The sequence below is a fragment of the Gymnoscopelus braueri genome (assembly GCF_963280865.1).
Source record: "Gymnoscopelus braueri genome assembly, chromosome: 9".
Taxonomy (NCBI): domain Eukaryota; kingdom Metazoa; phylum Chordata; class Actinopteri; order Myctophiformes; family Myctophidae; genus Gymnoscopelus; species Gymnoscopelus braueri.
Window position 1 is genome coordinate 28,346,799 of NC_137610.1, and position 18,637 is coordinate 28,365,435.

At 42.2% G+C, this 18,637-nt stretch overlaps 1 protein-coding gene across 1 annotated transcript in view; it reads right to left on the reverse strand.

Annotated features, from left to right (window-relative positions):
* The window catches only part of nell2a (neural EGFL like 2a), a gene marked incomplete at its 5' end in the record, with an annotated part of 218,220 nt that overhangs the window by 154,038 nt on the left and 45,545 nt on the right, over positions 1–18,637 (reverse strand). Inside the window, 3 exons of the mRNA XM_080438099.1 lie at positions 10,845–10,973; positions 12,960–13,042; positions 14,049–14,121. Coding sequence (XP_080294225.1) covers positions 10,845–10,973; positions 12,960–13,042; positions 14,049–14,121 — 285 coding nt within the window. The remainder of the gene's footprint in view (positions 1–10,844; positions 10,974–12,959; positions 13,043–14,048; positions 14,122–18,637) is intronic.

Below are 18,637 nucleotides of genomic sequence, written 5' to 3' on the forward strand. Positions count from 1 at the left end.
CAGTTAAAAATACAATAGTTGCAGGGGTTTTCAACCGGGGGTGTTCCGGGGACCCCTAGGGGGTCCTCAGAGTTACTACATGGGGGGACAGCCAAATCTTTGTGTGATGGGATTCTTTTTTTTTTTTTAAGGGGCAACAATTTCAAGATTACGAGGCATTGTGATCTTGTAGATCGGCTATTTTTCTACATATTTCTACATTTATTCTACATTTATTTTAAAACTTTTGTTAATAGTTACTTCTTAGATAGAAAACACGTTAACCAATTAAGCCTCATTTTATACATCGGCTATAAATAAATAAATATACATAGCTGATCTATAAGTTCACAACGCGTCTGTGAGCTTGTAGATCTGATATTGTTTTTAGACATTTTGAAAGAAATTGTGAAAAAGGGGCCATTCATAATTAATACATCAAGTACATTTTCACTTAAGAGTAGACATGATGTCCATTTCAATATTATATTCCTCAAAAGAGGAGGAGAAGAGAGGAAGGCCAAAGAGAGGAGATTTATTATGGATGAGAAGGTGGCAGAGGAGTGACTGAGGATGAAGAAGAAGGAAGAAGGAAGAAAAGGAGTCATATTCGTCAAAGGTTGTTATAAATTCATAGCATCATATCGTCTCTGTCGGGTGGAAACATTATGGCCAAAACTGTTACAAGAGACAAATTCTAAAGTGGGGAAAGTAGCAGATCTACAAGCTCAAAACCCGTCACTTCGTGCCACGTTGCGAGCTTGTAGATCAGCTATTTTATTTTTATTTTTTAACTTTTTTCAAATTTCTGTTTTGGCAACTAGTACAAAATTATACAAAATTTTTTTCCAGACGTTTACAAAAAAAAATTTAGACCGTTTTATGAAAATAAAAAAGTATAATAAAGATACATGAGATCTGCTACTTTTGTATGACACTGTAGTATGATCAAATTAGGGCGTTAATTTACCAAAAAAGCCAAAAAGTTAAAATGTGGAGATAAGAGGTTTCTGGCCGACAGCAATGAATTATGCTAGAGCTATGGGTTTCTCTTGCAAGATGTAGGTGTCAGGTAAAAGGGGTAGTTGGTTTCAGACATCAGGGAAAGAGGGTACTGAAGCCAAAGATGTTTGGGAACCACTCATCTAGACCAGTGGTTCTCAAACTTTTTCATGTCAAGGACACCCCTCCTCACTCCTCCTGGCTTCACCGCGTATAGGAAAGACAGAGACCCTGTACTGAGCGGTAAGCAACGTGGGGGGGGAGTTTGTGCCTTGATCAACAACAACTGGTGCAAAGATGTTAAAATCCTAGACAGTCACTGCTCACCAGACCTTGAACTTTTAATCATAGCCTGCCGTCCTTTCTACCTACCACGCGACTTCAGCATCGTGATTGTAGCCGTTGTTTACATTCATCCTGGAGCTAATAAGGACACAGCTATGAGGGAATTACACCAGGCGATCAGTGCACAAGAAAATCGCCACCCGGACTGCGCAGTCATCTGCCTAGGCGACTTCAACCGGACAGACTTAAAAAAGGTCTTTCCCAAATTCCACCAGCATGTCGCCTGCAGTACCCGTGGTGACAATATTCTTGACCACTGCTACACGCCCTTCAAGGATGGATACAAAGCTCTCCGCCGCCCACCGCTAGGAAGCTCTGACCACGACGCCATCCAGCTGCTACCTGCCTACAAACAGAGGCTAAAAAGGGAGCCGGTCGTTGAGAAGGAAATCCGAATCTGGTCTGAGGACACAGACGCTATGCTACAATCCTGCTTCTACCAGACTGACTGGGGGATGTTTAAGAACGCCGCTGGGAATAACATCAACGAACTCTCAGACTCAGTCACTGGCTTTATCAGCAAGTGCATAGATGACATAGTCCCAAAAAAGACAGTTCGGATCTATCCCAATCAGAAACCATGGATGGACAGCGGAGTACGTGCACATCTGCATGAACGGGACGCTGGTTTCAAATCTGGCGACGTGGAAACGCGCAACACGACGCGCGCGGCCCTAAACAGCGCCATCAGGAAGGCGAAAAAGGCCTACACAAAAAAGATGCAAGACAAACTCAGCAGTGGCGACATCAGGAGCACATGGCAGGCAGTACACACCTTGACAGACTGCAAAACAAGAACCAGAAGCGAGGTGAACCCGCCTGCCTCCCTCCCCAACGAACTGAACACTTTCTACGGCCGGTTTGAGATCAGCTCCAACCGCGGCAGCCAAGCGGGGCCATCAGCAGCACCAGCAGAGGAGAACCCTCCTCTAACCATCTCGGAGAGAGAAGTGCGTACAGCCTTCACACGGGTCAACATCCACAAGGCAGCCGGACCTGATGGGATTCCAGGCCGGGTCCTTAAGACATGTGCAGACCAGCTGGCGGGTGTCTTCGCTGACATCTTTAACCTCTCCCTCTCCCTGGCTGTGGTCCCTGCAGGGTTCAAAATGTCAACCATTGTGCCCATTCCCAAAAAGGCCAAAGTGACATGCCTGAACGACTGGAGACCTGTTGCTCTCACCCCGATCGTCAGCAAGTGTTTCGAGAAACTGGTGAGGGAATACATCAGCTCCACGCTACCTGCCTCGCTGGATCCGTGGCAGTATGCATACCGCAAAAACAGATCCACCGACGACGCTATTGCCATGGCTCTCCACACCGTCCTCTCGCACATGGACAACAAGCTGCTGAAGGACAAATATGTACGTATGCTGTTCGTGGACTACAGCTCAGCATTCAACACCATTGTCCCAGCAATACTTGACAAAAAGCTCAGACACCTAGGGCTACACCCAAGCATGTGCGACTGGATACAGGACTTCTTGTCCAACCGACATCAGGTGGTGAGAATGGGCAGCATCACATCCGACCCCCTGACCCTCAACACCGGAGCACCCCAGGGATGCGTGCTGAGCCCTCTCCTCTACTCCCTGTACACGTATGACTGCATAGCCACACATGTCTCCAACACCATCATAAAGTACGCGGACGACACGACAGTGATAGGCCGAATCGTCAACAACGACGAGTCTGACTACAGAGAGGAGATCAAATCACTGGCACACTGGTGCCGTGAGAACAACCTCTCTCTTAACGTCGACAAGACCAAAGAACTGATCGTGGACTTCAGGAGGCCGCGGAGAGACCATGCGCCCATCCTCATCGACGGTGCTGCAGTGGAAAGGGTCAGCGAGTTCAAGTTCCTCGGAGTACACATCGAGGAGGACCTCAAATGGGAGACGCACTCCACACACGTGAGGAAAAAGGCTCAGCAGCGACTGTACTGGCTCCGCCGCCTGAAGAAGCTCGGAGTAGGACGTCGCATCCTCAGGCTGTACTACAACAGTTCTGTCGAAGGCATCCTAACAGGCTGTGTCACGGCCTGGTACGGGAACTGCACTGCCCGAGAAAAGGTCAGCCTACAACGAGTAGTGCGATCGGCAGAGCGGATAATGGGAATCGAGCTCCCAGCGCTCCAGGAACTGTACAAAAAGCGGTGCGTGGTCAAAGCCAAGCGCATCATCAAGGACAAGCACCACCCAAGTCATAGACTGTTCAACCCCCTACAACGACCGCGACCGGGCAAGGGGCTCTACCGCAGTATCAAGAGTTCCACCACCAGATTTTGGTGTAGTTTCAATCCAGCCGCTGTCAGAATGCTGAATGGGGCATAAGCCTGGATGAGTTCAGCAGCCTGACAGCAGGCGGCGCAGACTTTTCTGGCTCTTCCTGAACACACCTGTGGATTATACCAGGGACAATGACTTGGACTTTAGCCCCCCCCTCGGACACACCTGTGGACTACACCAGGTACAAATGACTTTTTGTTGCACTCCCTCATGGAGCTACATGCGGATTATACTAGGGTCAGTCCACTCTAGGTGGACACGCACTGACCTTTTGCACCTTAATCCCTTGTATAACGCACTGACTTTTTTTGGGTCTTTTTATTGTGCTCCTTAACCCATTGAGACCTGTTGCTACCTATACGTTGTTATACCTTTCAATCCGGATGCCACCTCTGTGTCTCATTAGTTGTTGCTACAATATAGTAACTACATTTTTTATTTTTTATTTTTAGTAAGAATTTGAACGTTTTCAGAAAACTATGGTTAGGTTTTAGAAGGCGTTTTTAGAATCGGCCTCAGGTCTAAATGGGTTAAGCACCTTAACGTCCTTGTCTATCATGCACAGTATAAGTATAACATGCACAGTACAATACATTGCTGCTATGCTCAGGCACCTTAGTTTAGTTTTTTTTAGTTTTATTTATTATCTCAGGTAATTTGTAAATATGTAGATAACTTGTCTGGCCTTCTGTTGCTCTCTTGTTTTTGATCTCCTTCCCACCTGCCCCCCACCCTCTTCTTCTCCCCCCCCCCTCTTCTTTCTATGGAAACTAACGTTGCGATGGGAACGATGTACAAAAAAGAATTTCACCCACTTTTTTACCTTGTAAACCTGTGATGTGACAATAAAACTGATTCTGATTCTGATTCTGACCCTAATTGACACTTATTAGCCCACGGACGCCCATTTGGAAAGGTATGCCAAGGACCCTGCATAAGGCTATAGCAGTGATTTTCAAACCATTTTAATTTCATTTAGCTGGGGACCCCCTGGAACTCCTGGACCCCACTTTGAGAACCGATAATCTAGACCATATCCTTAGGAATCAGCATCCTTCTGTCTGACATGCCATCTAGTAGTGCCACCTCGGGTTGTGCTTATCATTATAAATAACTTTCTCTTCATGTGAATGAAGGCATGGCGACAGTAACATCTATGAAAACCGCATAATTGGTAACATCTTTATTCCGTGACCTTTGGCTACGAAAGGTCGACGCTAATTGCCACACATAAGTTAAAGAACACATCCCATCTAATTCCCTAATTGCCAGCGTGGCGGTTTCGTTGGATGAGCAGACAGAACGAATCACACATGATAATTATCATCTGCCAAGAGCAATTAGGCGCGATGCGGCGAGAGATATGGTCGCGGTCGGGTGGAAACCTTGTATCTCCATGTTTCAACTTTTTATGTTTATGTAAAATAGCCCGATCTACAAGCTCACGAAACGTTTGTGTTGCGTTGTGAGCTTGTAGGTCTGGTTTTTACTATTTTGTCAGTGGTGGAAGAAGTACTCAGGTATTTTACTTAAGTAAAAGTATCAAAACCCCAATATAAAGATACTCTGTTACAAGTAAAAGGCCTGTGTTCAAAATGTTACTTGAGTAAAAGTAGAAAAGTATTGGCATCAAAATAGCCTATACTTAAGAGTACCAAAAGTAAAAGTATTTTTTTTGTTGAAAATAGCAGATCTACAAGCTCACAAAGCGTCGTGATGCGACGCGTTGTGAGCTTGTAGATCGGCTATTTTCAAATAGCCTACGTATAAAATGGGGCTAAAGTGGTTAATGTATGTTTTAGAATATAATAATTTGTATCTGCAAAGTAACTAGTAACTAAAGTTTTCAAATAATTGCGGTGGAGTAAAAGTACAATATTTGCCTCTGAGATGTAGTGGAGTAGAAGTAAAAGTACAGAAAATTGTTAATACTCAAGTAAAGTAAAAAGTACCACAAAACTACCTGCGTAAATACTGAACCAATGAAAAGTATTAAGAGCATTTGACTAAATAATAACTACATTGGATCCATTGGAACCCCCCCCCCCCCCCCATTTCCTGAAAAGTTAGGGTTTTGGACATACAAGGTTTCCCCCTGACAGCGACGATGTGTGATTTCCAACCACTGCACCTAGGGTAGTGGTGCGAGAAGGCTTCTCATTGACTGGCAGCCAGAAGCGTTCGCTACACGCTGAGACTGACTGACTGACTGACTAGTGTGGAATCAGTTTTTCGGTGTGCTACAGTTCACCGATCATTTCTATCTATTTTAAGTTTTTTTTTTACATTTAGAGTAGCCAATTATTTAGATTATTAATCAATTATTTAATTATGAATTATTATTACTTATTTGAATTATCGTTTTTCCTTTTTTTCTCTCCCAATTTAGACCCTCCCTGCACGTTTCTGAGTTGCCACCGCTAATTGCACCCTATATACTGGCTCACCTGCCAGAGAGGAGCCCCCACCGGGAGGACGCATGTAGAGCCCTTCATCTTACTCCTCCCATTCAACGTTCCCCGCTGACAGGCTCCCCCCCCCCCCCCAAGCCCGTTAGGAGTCGTTGGCGCAGTGACAAATATCACCCTCACCGCTCGACTTCTTCCCTCCCCCGAAACAGACAAAATGTGTTTGTATACCTAGACGGTGGATTCGAACCATAAAGTTAAAAATAGAGAGGTAACAAAAATCCCCCGACCATTCCCTTGTATGGAGTTGCTCACCCAGCGCATACTTCCTTTTCGCCCCTTCTTCCGGATTGGGAAGTGTGACGGGCGGGGCCTATTTTGCATGCGCCTTCTCGCATGCGCAATAGACCATATTCACACGGCGGCCATATTGGAATTTAACATTGAAAGTGCCGCCACCCGGGGTAGCTACTTTCATTGACTTCATAGAAACATGGCCGCCGTGTGAATATGGTCTATAGCCTCACCTCCGTATGCGTGCACAAGCTCGTGAGTGTGTCTGGCCCCAGCCGTAATGAGCTGCAGTACCTATGATCGGCCACCAGGTCCGATGCGCTTCGCTTCTCCCTCTCGGTTCTGGGGGGCTTGATTAAAACCCCTTTGACAGCCCTCTCCAATCATTTCTTTTTCTTTTCCTTTCTCCTCCCCTATGTAGTCGTCCTGACAATTCATTCCCACACTAATTTGTGTGTGTTGCCACATGCTGTTGTTGTAACCATACTGGCTCAAGTTACTGGCTCAAGTAGCTCAATCATTTCTCATGCTTGATTTATACGACATTCTGAAAATAGCCCGATCTACAAGCTCACAATGCGTCGCGGATGCGACGCATTGTGAGCTTGTAGATCGGGCTATTTTCGGCACCGTCGTACAATGAAGTGCAAAATCGGACATTACTCTCCTTTTCGCAATTATTCACACTTGGTATGGAGAGCAGAGGAGGATTGTGTGCAGTGCTAAGTACTGCTGTTGAATTGTGTGACGTGTGGGCAGTGTGGATGCCTCGGCTACACAGTGTCTTTTCTTGGGTAACTGGGGCAACAGCCTGCAAACCCCAGGGAGTAATGAGAATGTAAGACATGGACAATGGGGCTCCTGTACCGTTGTTCCCGGTTTCCTAGACACCAGTGGAGGAAAGAAGTACTCAAGATTTTCTTCTTTAAAGCTGCACTCTGTCCAATTCAATCTAATCCACTTTATTTATAGAGCACATTTAAAACAACAGGGTTGAACCAAAAGTGCTGTACACTCAGTAAACTAATATAAAATACTAGTAAAGCAATACACAATAGACAGGGGGGGAAAAAACACATACAGTAGAGGGTGCAACCAGTGGTGTTAAGTAACTAAGTACATGTACTCAAGTACTGTACTTAAGTTACATTTTGAGGTATTTTTTACTTTACTGGAGTATTTCCAGTTTTCAGTACTTTTACTTCTACTCCATTACATCTAAAAGGCAAATATTGTACTTTTACTCCACTACAATTATTTGAAAACTAGTTACTTTGTAGATTTTGATTATTATTGCAAATCACACTAACCACTTCAGCCCTTTATATATATTTCGGTCATTTGAAAATAGCAGATCTACAAGCTCACTGTGAGCTTGTAGATCGGCTATTTTCGAAAGATTTTTTTATACATTTTGAACGTGTGAAATGGGATATTCTGCACAATGAGTACTTTTACTTTTAGTACTTTAAGTATATTTTGATGCCGATACTTTAGTACTTTTACTCAAGTAGTAAGTACATTTTGAATATGGGATTTCTACTTGTAACAGAGATCTACATTGCAGTATTGATACTTTTACTTATTACAAAATGAGAGTACTTTTTCCACCATTGGGTGCAACACAGACACACGGAAACAGCAACTCTCAGTCTGAATCATGGAAAGCCAAGGAGTACGAGTGAGTTTTAAAACACAGGCTAAGGATTGAGACGCTCTAACATGGGGTGGAAGATCATTCCACAGTATGGGCGCTACAGCAAAAAATCATCTATCTCCCCTCTGTCTTCAGCTTAGTTTGTGAAACTAGAAAATGAAACTTTCATGTTCTACCTTCCTATGCAAGTGCTGTTTTTCTTATTACCACTGAACTTAATATAGTCAGCCTGCCATTACATTTTGACCTTCAGGCAGTACCACTTGTCACCCAGTCGTGTCAAACCAGACATAGGATCTAAATGTCTCAATAGAAGAGCAGGGAGACCAAACCACTCCAATTGTAGAAGTTATTGTATTAACCCATTCAATCCGGGAATGCATCCCATTCCCTGTCATTTTAGATTTCTTTGGCTATTCAAAAATAGCAGATCTACAAGCACATAGCGCGGCACTCTGTGCCGCGCTATGAGCTTGTAGATCTGATATCTTTGAAAAAAACGTGTACATTTTACAGATCTTTGAATATATATTCTACAACTACAAATGTCTTCTAAATCCTAACCGTTTTTTTGAATAGCCAAAGTATAAAATATGTATAAAGGGGTTACACAGATGCGTTCCTGGTTTGAATGGGTTAACATACTCTACCGTACAAATTGGACAAAATTACATTGCATTATGTGAAATGCTGTTACACAGTAAAAAAATTAAAAAATGCTCTGTTACAAGTAAAAGGTCTGTATTTACTTGAGTAAAAGTTCAAAAAGTGTTGACATCAAAATATACTCAAAGTACCACACAGCACCTCGCGCTCACAGCGCGAGATGTTGTGAGCTAAAGTTAAAGTTAAAGTTCTCCTTAGAATAGGGATGCTAGGGTTCAAGTGGTTAATGTCAAAAAGAAGAATCCGATCACACAAAGATTTGGCGGACCCCCTGTAGTAACTCTGAAGACCACCTAGGGGTCCGGGACCCCCTGTTAAAGACCCCTGTCCTAGAGACTTGATGAACAGGAGGAGAAAAACAAAAGCAAGGCCCACACAATGCAAACAGTAGGCTACGTGCACACATTCTTACACTCACCCGGCGCGCACACACACACACACAATAATCGTGATTATCGTTTATCGTGAAAAAAAATGCTCACTATAATCAAATCGCAGAGATTTTTATTTATCGTGACATTGTCCTTCATCATACACTGGATCTGAGTCGGCTCTGTACTTGGACAGTTCTTTTTTACCGGCTGCGCCAAATCTCTGCTTGTTGTAGATCTGCTATTTTTAATTAATGTTCCCCCCGGTATATGGATGTTAGGGGTGCAGATGGTTTAGCAAAAGTGGAATTTTTGCGAGGCGAGGCGCTGTGAGCTTGTAGTTCAGCTATTTACACAACATTTATCTGTGGAACCGAGTCAAACGGAATGTAATTAATACAATTCCAAGTGCTTGTCAGGGTGGGGGGGGGGTCCCCAGCTGCCCAGCTCAACTATGATTATTTTGTGGGGGTCGTGGCCTGAAAAGTTTGGTAACCGTTGTTATGAGGCAGTAGGCCTCAAACTTTTTTAATTTCAAGGACCCCAAAACTCTGAGAGTTCCATGTGTGCACTCTCATATATTAGACCTGTAAGGGTCCATTTGGAACCCTCTCAAGGAAACCAGAGGGTCCCTGGAGCCTGGACCCCACTTTGAGAACCACTGCTATAAGGCAATGCAAGGTTGATTTGTATATACTGTAGTGCGTTTCAACAACTCAGTCAATTCAAAGTGCTCAACGCACAGCATTAAGACGATTAAGATAAAGCGCAAAAGAAACCCATTATGAATACAATTCAAATGAGCTATTAAAGATGAAGGGAAAGATCGAAAATGAGAATAAGCTCAAAGGGAAAAAAGCGAAAAATACAAGAATAAAGTTACGGTGCGGCACGAGAAATTAATTAAAAACATCAATGAAAGTCAGCGGCAAACAGAACTCTAGCTTTGAATTGAAAGAACTGACAGTTGTAGCAGTTTAATACAAAAGCTCTCTCTCTTACTCGCGCACACACACACACACACACACACACACACACACACACACACACACACACACACACACACACACACACACACACACACACACACACACACACACACACACACACACACACACACACACACACACACACACACACACACACACACACACACACACGTTTGTATTACTATACTTTGCCAGGACATTAACATTTTAGGCGGCACAACCCCTAAACCTAACCTCTAAATGTCTAATCATAACCCTAACCTGAATATTTTCCTACAGTAAGTGTGAGCCTAACTACCATAAAAAATGGTAAAATTATCCTCACAATGACAAGCTCTCAAATTATACTATATAGCCTACTTGTGGTGGACATTTGACTCTCCCAAGTATAGTAATACAAGTACACACAGGCATATGAGAGCCTTATTGGTGACTTCACACTGACTTCATACATAAAAGCTAATATGAAATATTGAAAAACGTGACTGCGAGTGAAAAACTGACATTTCAGTCTGCGAGGAGGAGACAGTAGGCTGACACCTTCATTTTGAGTTCTGCCTCATAATTGGCCACCAAATATACATTTGATATAAATTTGAGCGAATGATGCGGGAGTAATGTAGAGCAATATAAAACAGCAATTTCTGTAAACAGCAGGGAGTGATGTACATGTATGTGAAACAGCAATTTCTGTGTTCCCAGTGATTGGCCGATCCCCAATGAACCTGGAAAAATACACACAATAATTTGATTCCAAGCCTTTCAACCACTGGCTTGGACAACACACACACGCGCACACACACACGCACACACACACACACACACACACAGAGCCCTCATACCGTGCATGTGCAGTTCCTGCAGCCATCTGTCCAGCCCTCATCCTCTCGGTAGACGACCCCCTTGACGCTGCAGGTTCTCTCACAATAGCAGCCGTCCAGCCCATTCATCTTGTCCTCCGCCCGGGACAGCTGCTCCACCCCAACCACAGCAAAAAAATATAAAAAATAAATTAACCCATTAAGACATGAGGCGATTCTTAATTTTTTTTTTCTAAATCCTAACAGTTTTTTGAAAAAAATAATAAAAAAATGTTTTCAAGATTTAAAAAAAATAGCAGATCTACAAGCTCATAGTGCGGCACTCGGTGCCGCGCTATGAGCTTGTATATCCGCTATTTTTGAATAGCCAAAGAAATCTAAAGTGACACTGATGCGTTCCAGGTCTTAATAGGTTAAATAAAGGCCGAGAAGAAAAAGAGGAGGGAGCGACTTCTATCATCAATCTATATTCATATTTGTCATTGTCGGGGCGGAGACCTTGTATCTCCATACAGTATTTCAACTTTTTATGTTTTTTTCTTTTCGTAAATTGTTGGCCAGGCTTATTCATACGAGAGTGTCGCACGAAAGTAGTGAAAATAGCAGATCTACAAGCTCAACGCTTCACATCGCGATGCGTTGTGAGCTTGTAGATCAGCTATTTCCACTTTTTTATTTTATTTTTTAAATAGTAATAAAAAAAAGGAACGTTTTTTGGACATACAAGGTTTCCACCCGACAGTGATGATATGGGACAAAACACCGCCACAAGAATCTATCATATGAGCTGAGCTACCCAAGGGCCTGAAGAGAGAAACAAAGAGAAAAAAAGGAATTGGTGTGGTAGAAAGCAATAATTCCTCCTGGAATATAAGATACAATAACAACAGCAACTCTGTCCAGTAGCTTCCAACAATATAGCCAGTGTCAAATGCCTGCCAGCCTGTTTAGTTGCAGTTGTTGCTATGGAAGCAAATATCATATTGGGCTACACAACAAGTACATGTTCTTCTATTCTTTCAATTTTCCTCACTGCCAATTCCCCTCGTGCTGTTTTCCCGGCAACTGTCAAAATGTCATAATGTTTGTTTTGGGGAGGGTGTAATAGATATTTTAGAATGCCAAACAGATTGCCAAATATAAGTATTATTGTGTTCTTGTTGGCCTTCCATTCAATCTCATTGAAGTTCTAGTCAGCAGGCTTTCTCACCATCACCAATGTGACTAATTCCAACTTGACGGCAGCTGTTAAAGAATTTCGCCCTAGGCGTTTTCTTGTATATATCTGTCGTGTGTGGACCGTATGATGCCGTATGATGTCGGTGCTATGCTATTGCTACATGGGCGCCGCCATTACTGTTTACAAATCGGATTTACTGAAATCACGTTTGAAATCTCGCGTTACTATTTGTGAGTCCTTTTATCTTTAGCACACATCCTTATAAGACCATTTAGAATAGCATCTCTGGTAGAATGGACTTTAAGAACCGTCTTAGATTGCTGCTCAGGAGGCTTCTGCCCCATGGGGCTGTTGGTCAGGCCATTAGGCCTGGCTATGCTGATCTGTATGCTATTACTCTGCCTGAATCTTCCTAATAAATTGACTACACTTCACCCTGACTGGATATTAATATTTTCCATTATAGTAGACGAGCGCATATCTTCTCTCACATAAGCCCCTTTCTCATTTGAACGCTGGAAAATGTCCGGGGAATAAGGTCGGGACAACAATGTCCGGTGCTGTCCTTTCACACATGTAGCATTGCGATAGGAGAATGTCAGTTTCAGATGTGTTCACACATGAAAGTAAATAGCCCGTTTGATAAGGTGGGGGAGGGAGTCTGTGTTTTGTTTTGCTTATGAGCCATTGATCATGGAAGTGCGATCGCAGAATATTTCTAAAAGTCAAATAAATTAAAAAAAATGAATACACTTGTTTTCAATTAATCGTCTATCCCTCCCAGTCAGACATTTCTACACCTAAACTAGTTATTTTATCAGCCAGTATTAGTCAATGCCCTTTGTTATCCAACCTTGTGCAACAAGGAAATGCCATCGCAACATCACAACTAGCATTGTGAGTATTTGCATTGGACTACAATCATGGAATATTATGCTAGAACATCATGACATTACCTTGCTGGATGTTTTGGCAAGAATGTCCTGAAGTTCCATGATCTTCTGCACAAGGCCATGGAAATCATTGCAGGTTGGGCATGCTGCATTATGGGAGAAAAGATATTAAACTGCCACAGAATACAGAAAAGAAATGCACTGACACAATGTCTATTTTACAATAATAATACATTATATAACCTGACATATACTGCAATATCTGCCATCATCGTAGTTAAGAATTATGCACATAATTTAGAGTCAGGCTGAAATGAGATTTTGATCGTTCATATTCAGGCTACAGTTAAAGCATACTTTTATGAAAGCGCCCCAGAATGTTGAGTCACCAAAACATTCATGAGAATGACTAAGCTATCAATTTGCTTTGCCCTTTCTCTTAATGGCAGATCAATTCAAACCATCTCGCTCAATGTGGCACAATCATTATTCATAATCACACAGGTGATATTCCACACCTAGGTTTGGGGGTGTTTTTCTTTTACATATAAATATGAAAAAGGACATCTGAATGAAATATCAAACTGAATATAGATATAGATTTTAATCTAATCACCTGTTTAAACAATTATTTTGGAGACATTGTATAATACCAGTGTTCATTTTGTTGACTAAAACTATGACGAAAAAGAATCGTCTTTCGCCTTTCTTCACTGACGAAAACGAAATAAAAACGAAATAAAAACTAAGCTATGATGAGAAAAAAAAAAATATATATATGACTAAATATATTGACAATTTCGTCAACAAATACTCAAATGTTAGGGAGGAACTAGTGGAGAAGAGATTCAGTAGAACTAAGACAAGTAATTTTAAGCATTTTATGCTTTGTGTGCGGGTGTCACGCTCTGAAAATAGCTGATCTACGCTTTCGCTTTTTTGTGATCAGCTATTTTTCAACATCCTATGATATTTAGTCAACTAAAACTAGACTAAAACTAAAACATTTCAGATTACTAAAATCTGACTAACTAAAATGGGATTTTATTCAAAAGACTGACAAAAACGAAATAAATATTTGCTGTCAAAATGAACACTGTATGATACATGTTGGGTGAAACAAAATAATAAAATGATTCATGCCATACTCACTTCTGTTGAGATCTGGACACTGTGAGATGTACCCCTGTGGCATCACCAGTACCTCAACATCCTGCATGACTCCCTGCACACATCATGTATTTATGTCCACATCAAGGAGAAACATACAGGGACACAAATATTCATTCACAAAATCATAGCAATTGTCTTCATGATACAATAAGCATGTCACTCAGTACTCTATTCGTAAAAGTAACAGCGTCTCCGCCATATATGGCGCACACACACACACACACACACACACACACACACACACACACACACACACACCCACACACCCACACACAGTATTGGTAAACACTGGCTTCACACATAAAAGCTAAAACACTAATGAAATATTGAATAAACGTGACTGGAAGTGGAAAACTGTCATTTCAGTCTGCAAGGAAGACAGTCGGCTGACAACTTAATTTAGAGTTCCGCCCGGTCGCCGCGCCAACGAACCGCCTCATAATTGGACACCAAATATATATTTGATATAAATTTGCGCGAATGATGCGGGAGTAATGTACAGTATACAAACAGCAATTTCTGTTTTCCCAGTGATTGCCCGATCCCCAATAATAAGCAAAACCTGAAAAAATACACATATCATTTGATTGCAAGACTTTCAACCACTGGCTTGGGGGGCACGCACGCACGCACGCACGCACACACGCGCACACACGCACACACGCACACACACACACACACGCACACACGCACACACGCACACACGCACACACGCACACACGCACACACACACGCACACGCACACGCACACAGTATAGTCGCCATGGTAACCCAATCTCATTCCTTGAGAGCATTTATTTCCCTTACAGAAGTGGAGGGGTGTGCAACTTAGGAGAAATTGTTTTTTAAATTGTCTTGCCACTTCAATTTGCCGGCCATAAATTTAAAAATCCTGCAGAAAATGATTTTATGACCAAAGCCAAAGAAATGGGAGACGATGGGGATTGTGTTCGCTAAGCCAGCAGCAAAGAAGAGACGATAATACTGATGCTATACATTGAATGGCCAAGTATCTACAGTATGGTGCCGTCACTATAGTGCAGACAGGGGTTCTCCAACTTTTTTATTTTAACCCATTCAATCTCTGTCATTTTAGATTTCTTTGGCTATTCAAAAATAGCAGATATACAAGCTCATATGAGCTTGTAAATTTGTGCAAATCTGTGAATATGTATTTTTTTTAACATTTGTTAAGCAATCTTTGCTTCTGGGGGTCCCTGGAACTAAATATTTTTAAATGTTCGCTTTAAAAAATATATTAAAATTTGCAAAATTAGGTACAACCTCATAGCGCGGCACTCGTGCCGTGCTATTTTTTTATGCTATTTTTGAATGCTATTCAGTGCTTTATTGAATGCTATTCTTGAATAAGAAATCTAAAATGACAGATGCATACCCGGTTTGAAAGGGTTAACCCATTAAAACAGGGAAAGCATCTGTGTCATTTTAGATTTTTTTTGCGTTGGCTATTCAACAATAGCAGATCTACAAGCTTGTGCCGTGCTTGCGAGCTTGTATATCTGCTATTTAAAAATAAATAAAAATTAAATCTTGAAAGTGTAAGAACTATACTGATTTAGAAGGCATTTGTAGAATCGGCCTCAGGTCTTAATGGGTTAAGAACCCCCAGTTTGCCAAGCATTAGGCCATGGACCCCCATAACTCTGAGAGTTAAGTGTAAAAATGGACCCGTAAGGGTCAATTTGGTTCCATTCGTACAATCGTATAGTCACAGATCCGTAACGGTCCATTTGGTTCCTAACCAGGGCTTAATTTGTGCCGGAGCTGATTTTTAGTCAGATTCATGAGCTCCGGCACCTAATGATTAACAAATTAAGCACTGTTCCTAACTATTAATCATTTAGCTTCTGGACCGCCTAGAATCCCCCCCAAGGACCCCTTAGGGTCCCCGGACCCCACTTTGAGAACCCCTGCCCTAGTGGTACGGATTTCATTAAATATCGTTATAATAAAACGGGTTGGTCAAGCCATGCCGATTGGTTGGTATGTGTGGTGTAATAAACCGTATACCATGGCTATAAAGTTCAATGTCTTTGTTTTAAAGTTTGATGTCACTCCACTGGTAAGAAAAACAGTTGGGCTGCTATGAATATTTAAGCTGACCTTCGATCTCCTTGGACCCTATAGCGTCCATGTATTCTGGGGTGAACATTCAGCGAATATAGCAGATCTACAAGCGTCACTCGCAGCACTCTAGGACAGAGCCCAGGGGGACTCCAGTCAACTAAGAACCTCTTATCTTCGTATTTTAACTGTTTGAGTTTTTTTTGTAAATTAACGCCCTACTTCATCATACTACAGCATCACACAAAACCATCAAAAGTAGCAGATCCAAAAGCTCAAAACGCGGTGCGACACGACGCGTTTTGAGCTTGTAGATCGGCTATTTTTGCCATTTTTGAATTTTAATCCTGAAAAGTTTTGGACAAATGAGGTTTCCAACCGACAGAGACGATATAGGATTTAAACGGTTAACTACTTACTTCCTCATATTGTCTTTTAAAGTTTAAAAGACAAGATGAAAGAAATTGGGATTACAAAAATAAAGCAAACATCATAATGGTCTAATGGACCATCAAACGCTTTGGTGACTGGTGTCAAGGAAAACATGTTTTCAATCTTCTTTAAAATCTCCAAACAGCAACGGCGAGGTTTAATGACCTTCTGCAAGACTTCTATGTACAATACAAGGTCGACAGGCAGATCTGCACAATGAGACTGACAAACTTCATCAGTTGCATAGCAACTGCCTTGTTTGCAATGTGCAGCCAGTCAGGGACAAAAAATAATTAATAATTAGACCTATTTAATCCCGCGGGGGAAATTCAGTTTTCGGCTTCACCCAGCTGATTGCTGCCCATGTGGTCAGACTTGAGCGCAGGGGGGTTAGGGGTTAAGTATCTTGCTCAGGGATACCTCGACATATTGCCGGAACTTGTTTTCCCAGGCTGCCTTGTCTACCTATTCAGCTATGGCCACTACTCTATTTCAGGAATCATTAAATGAACTAAATTAAATTAATGAATTAAAATTCTCCTTGGGACTGGGACTATATGATTTAAATGTTGCCATATTTGATAACAGCTGGAAAGCGTTAAGACAATTTGTGGCGGGTGTGGCGTGCTATATTTAATGCCCGGCGCAAATAGCAGATATACAAGCTCATAGCTCACAAGCGGTTTGTCGAATTGTGACGTGGGCTAGTAGATCTGCTATTTTCAGCGTGCAACACAATTAAAAACATACAAATCAAGCAGTAGTGTACCAACTGTATTTGTTTTCCATTCATTTGATTCCAAACGTGAACATTCTTAAGACTACAACTATATACTGTATACTGACAACTGACAAGACTACATTTCATTTTCTATATTGGCTGCCAAAACAATGGCAAAATGATAGCTTGTCAATACAATTTCATCTTAAGATGAGAGCAGGCTGCAAAGAAAACATTATGCTGCTCTGCTAAACGGAAGTGCACACACTCTATCTGAGATAAGAGTCTTTGACATCGCTGATATAGATCATTTTAACGTTTTCAACTGACACCCACATTCAAACAAAGACGTGTGTGTGTGTGTGTGTGTGTGTGTGAGAGGGTGTGTGTGTGTGTGTGTGTGTGAGCGTGTGTGTGCGTGTCAATGCAGATGTTAATTAAGCGTGTGTTTTTAAGGGGGGGATGTGTTTCCATAAAGCCACTCAATCAGGGCTTCAGAGAGACGGAGGGGGAGGTGCTGCTACGTCAAGATTAGTGCTGACCTCAAGGTCTTCTCTCATCTGCCAATTAACACTGTGCGCGTGCACGCACACACGCATGCACACACGCATGCACGCACGCACGCACAGACGATCGTATTATTATATACTTGTGAGGACATCAAATGTTTAGGACGGCATTGAAAGACAAAGTAATACAAAAATAGCAGCTCCACAAGCTCACAACGCGTCGTGCTTCATCGTGGGCTTGTAAATCAGCTATTTTCCGGTGCGTGACATCGGCGCACAACTAAGGACAAAATTGGGACAACTTCAACCCTAACCCTTAAACCTGACCTCTAGATGTTTAATGCACAGGAAAATGGTCCTCGTCTTCACAATGTCTATTTCTCAAATTCTACTATACTTGAGGGGACATTTGGTCCTCGCAAGTATAGTAATACGAGTAGCCCCCACACACACACACACACACTCCTATAGGTACTGCGCATCAGATAAAATGTGCCCCCGCCCCTGTGATTAAAATAGTTTTCAGTTGCCGATAAAGCCGACATTGCACCCCAGCACTTCTCCCTGGGGGGACGCATGCTGATGATGATGTGTGGAGCAGTCTGCTAGACGCCATATTATGTCTCTCCACTTCAGATAAACAATAGGCCAACATTTAATGAGCATCGTCCAGAGGCTATTTAATGATTTCTCTCTCAAATCAGTATTGTGAGAGACTGCTGGGATAATTACCGCTGTTGTTTTATAGAAGCAGAACGAGGGGGAAGGGAACAAACAATGACGGCAAAACAAAAAAAGTGACTTCCTGGGGTGGCGCCGAT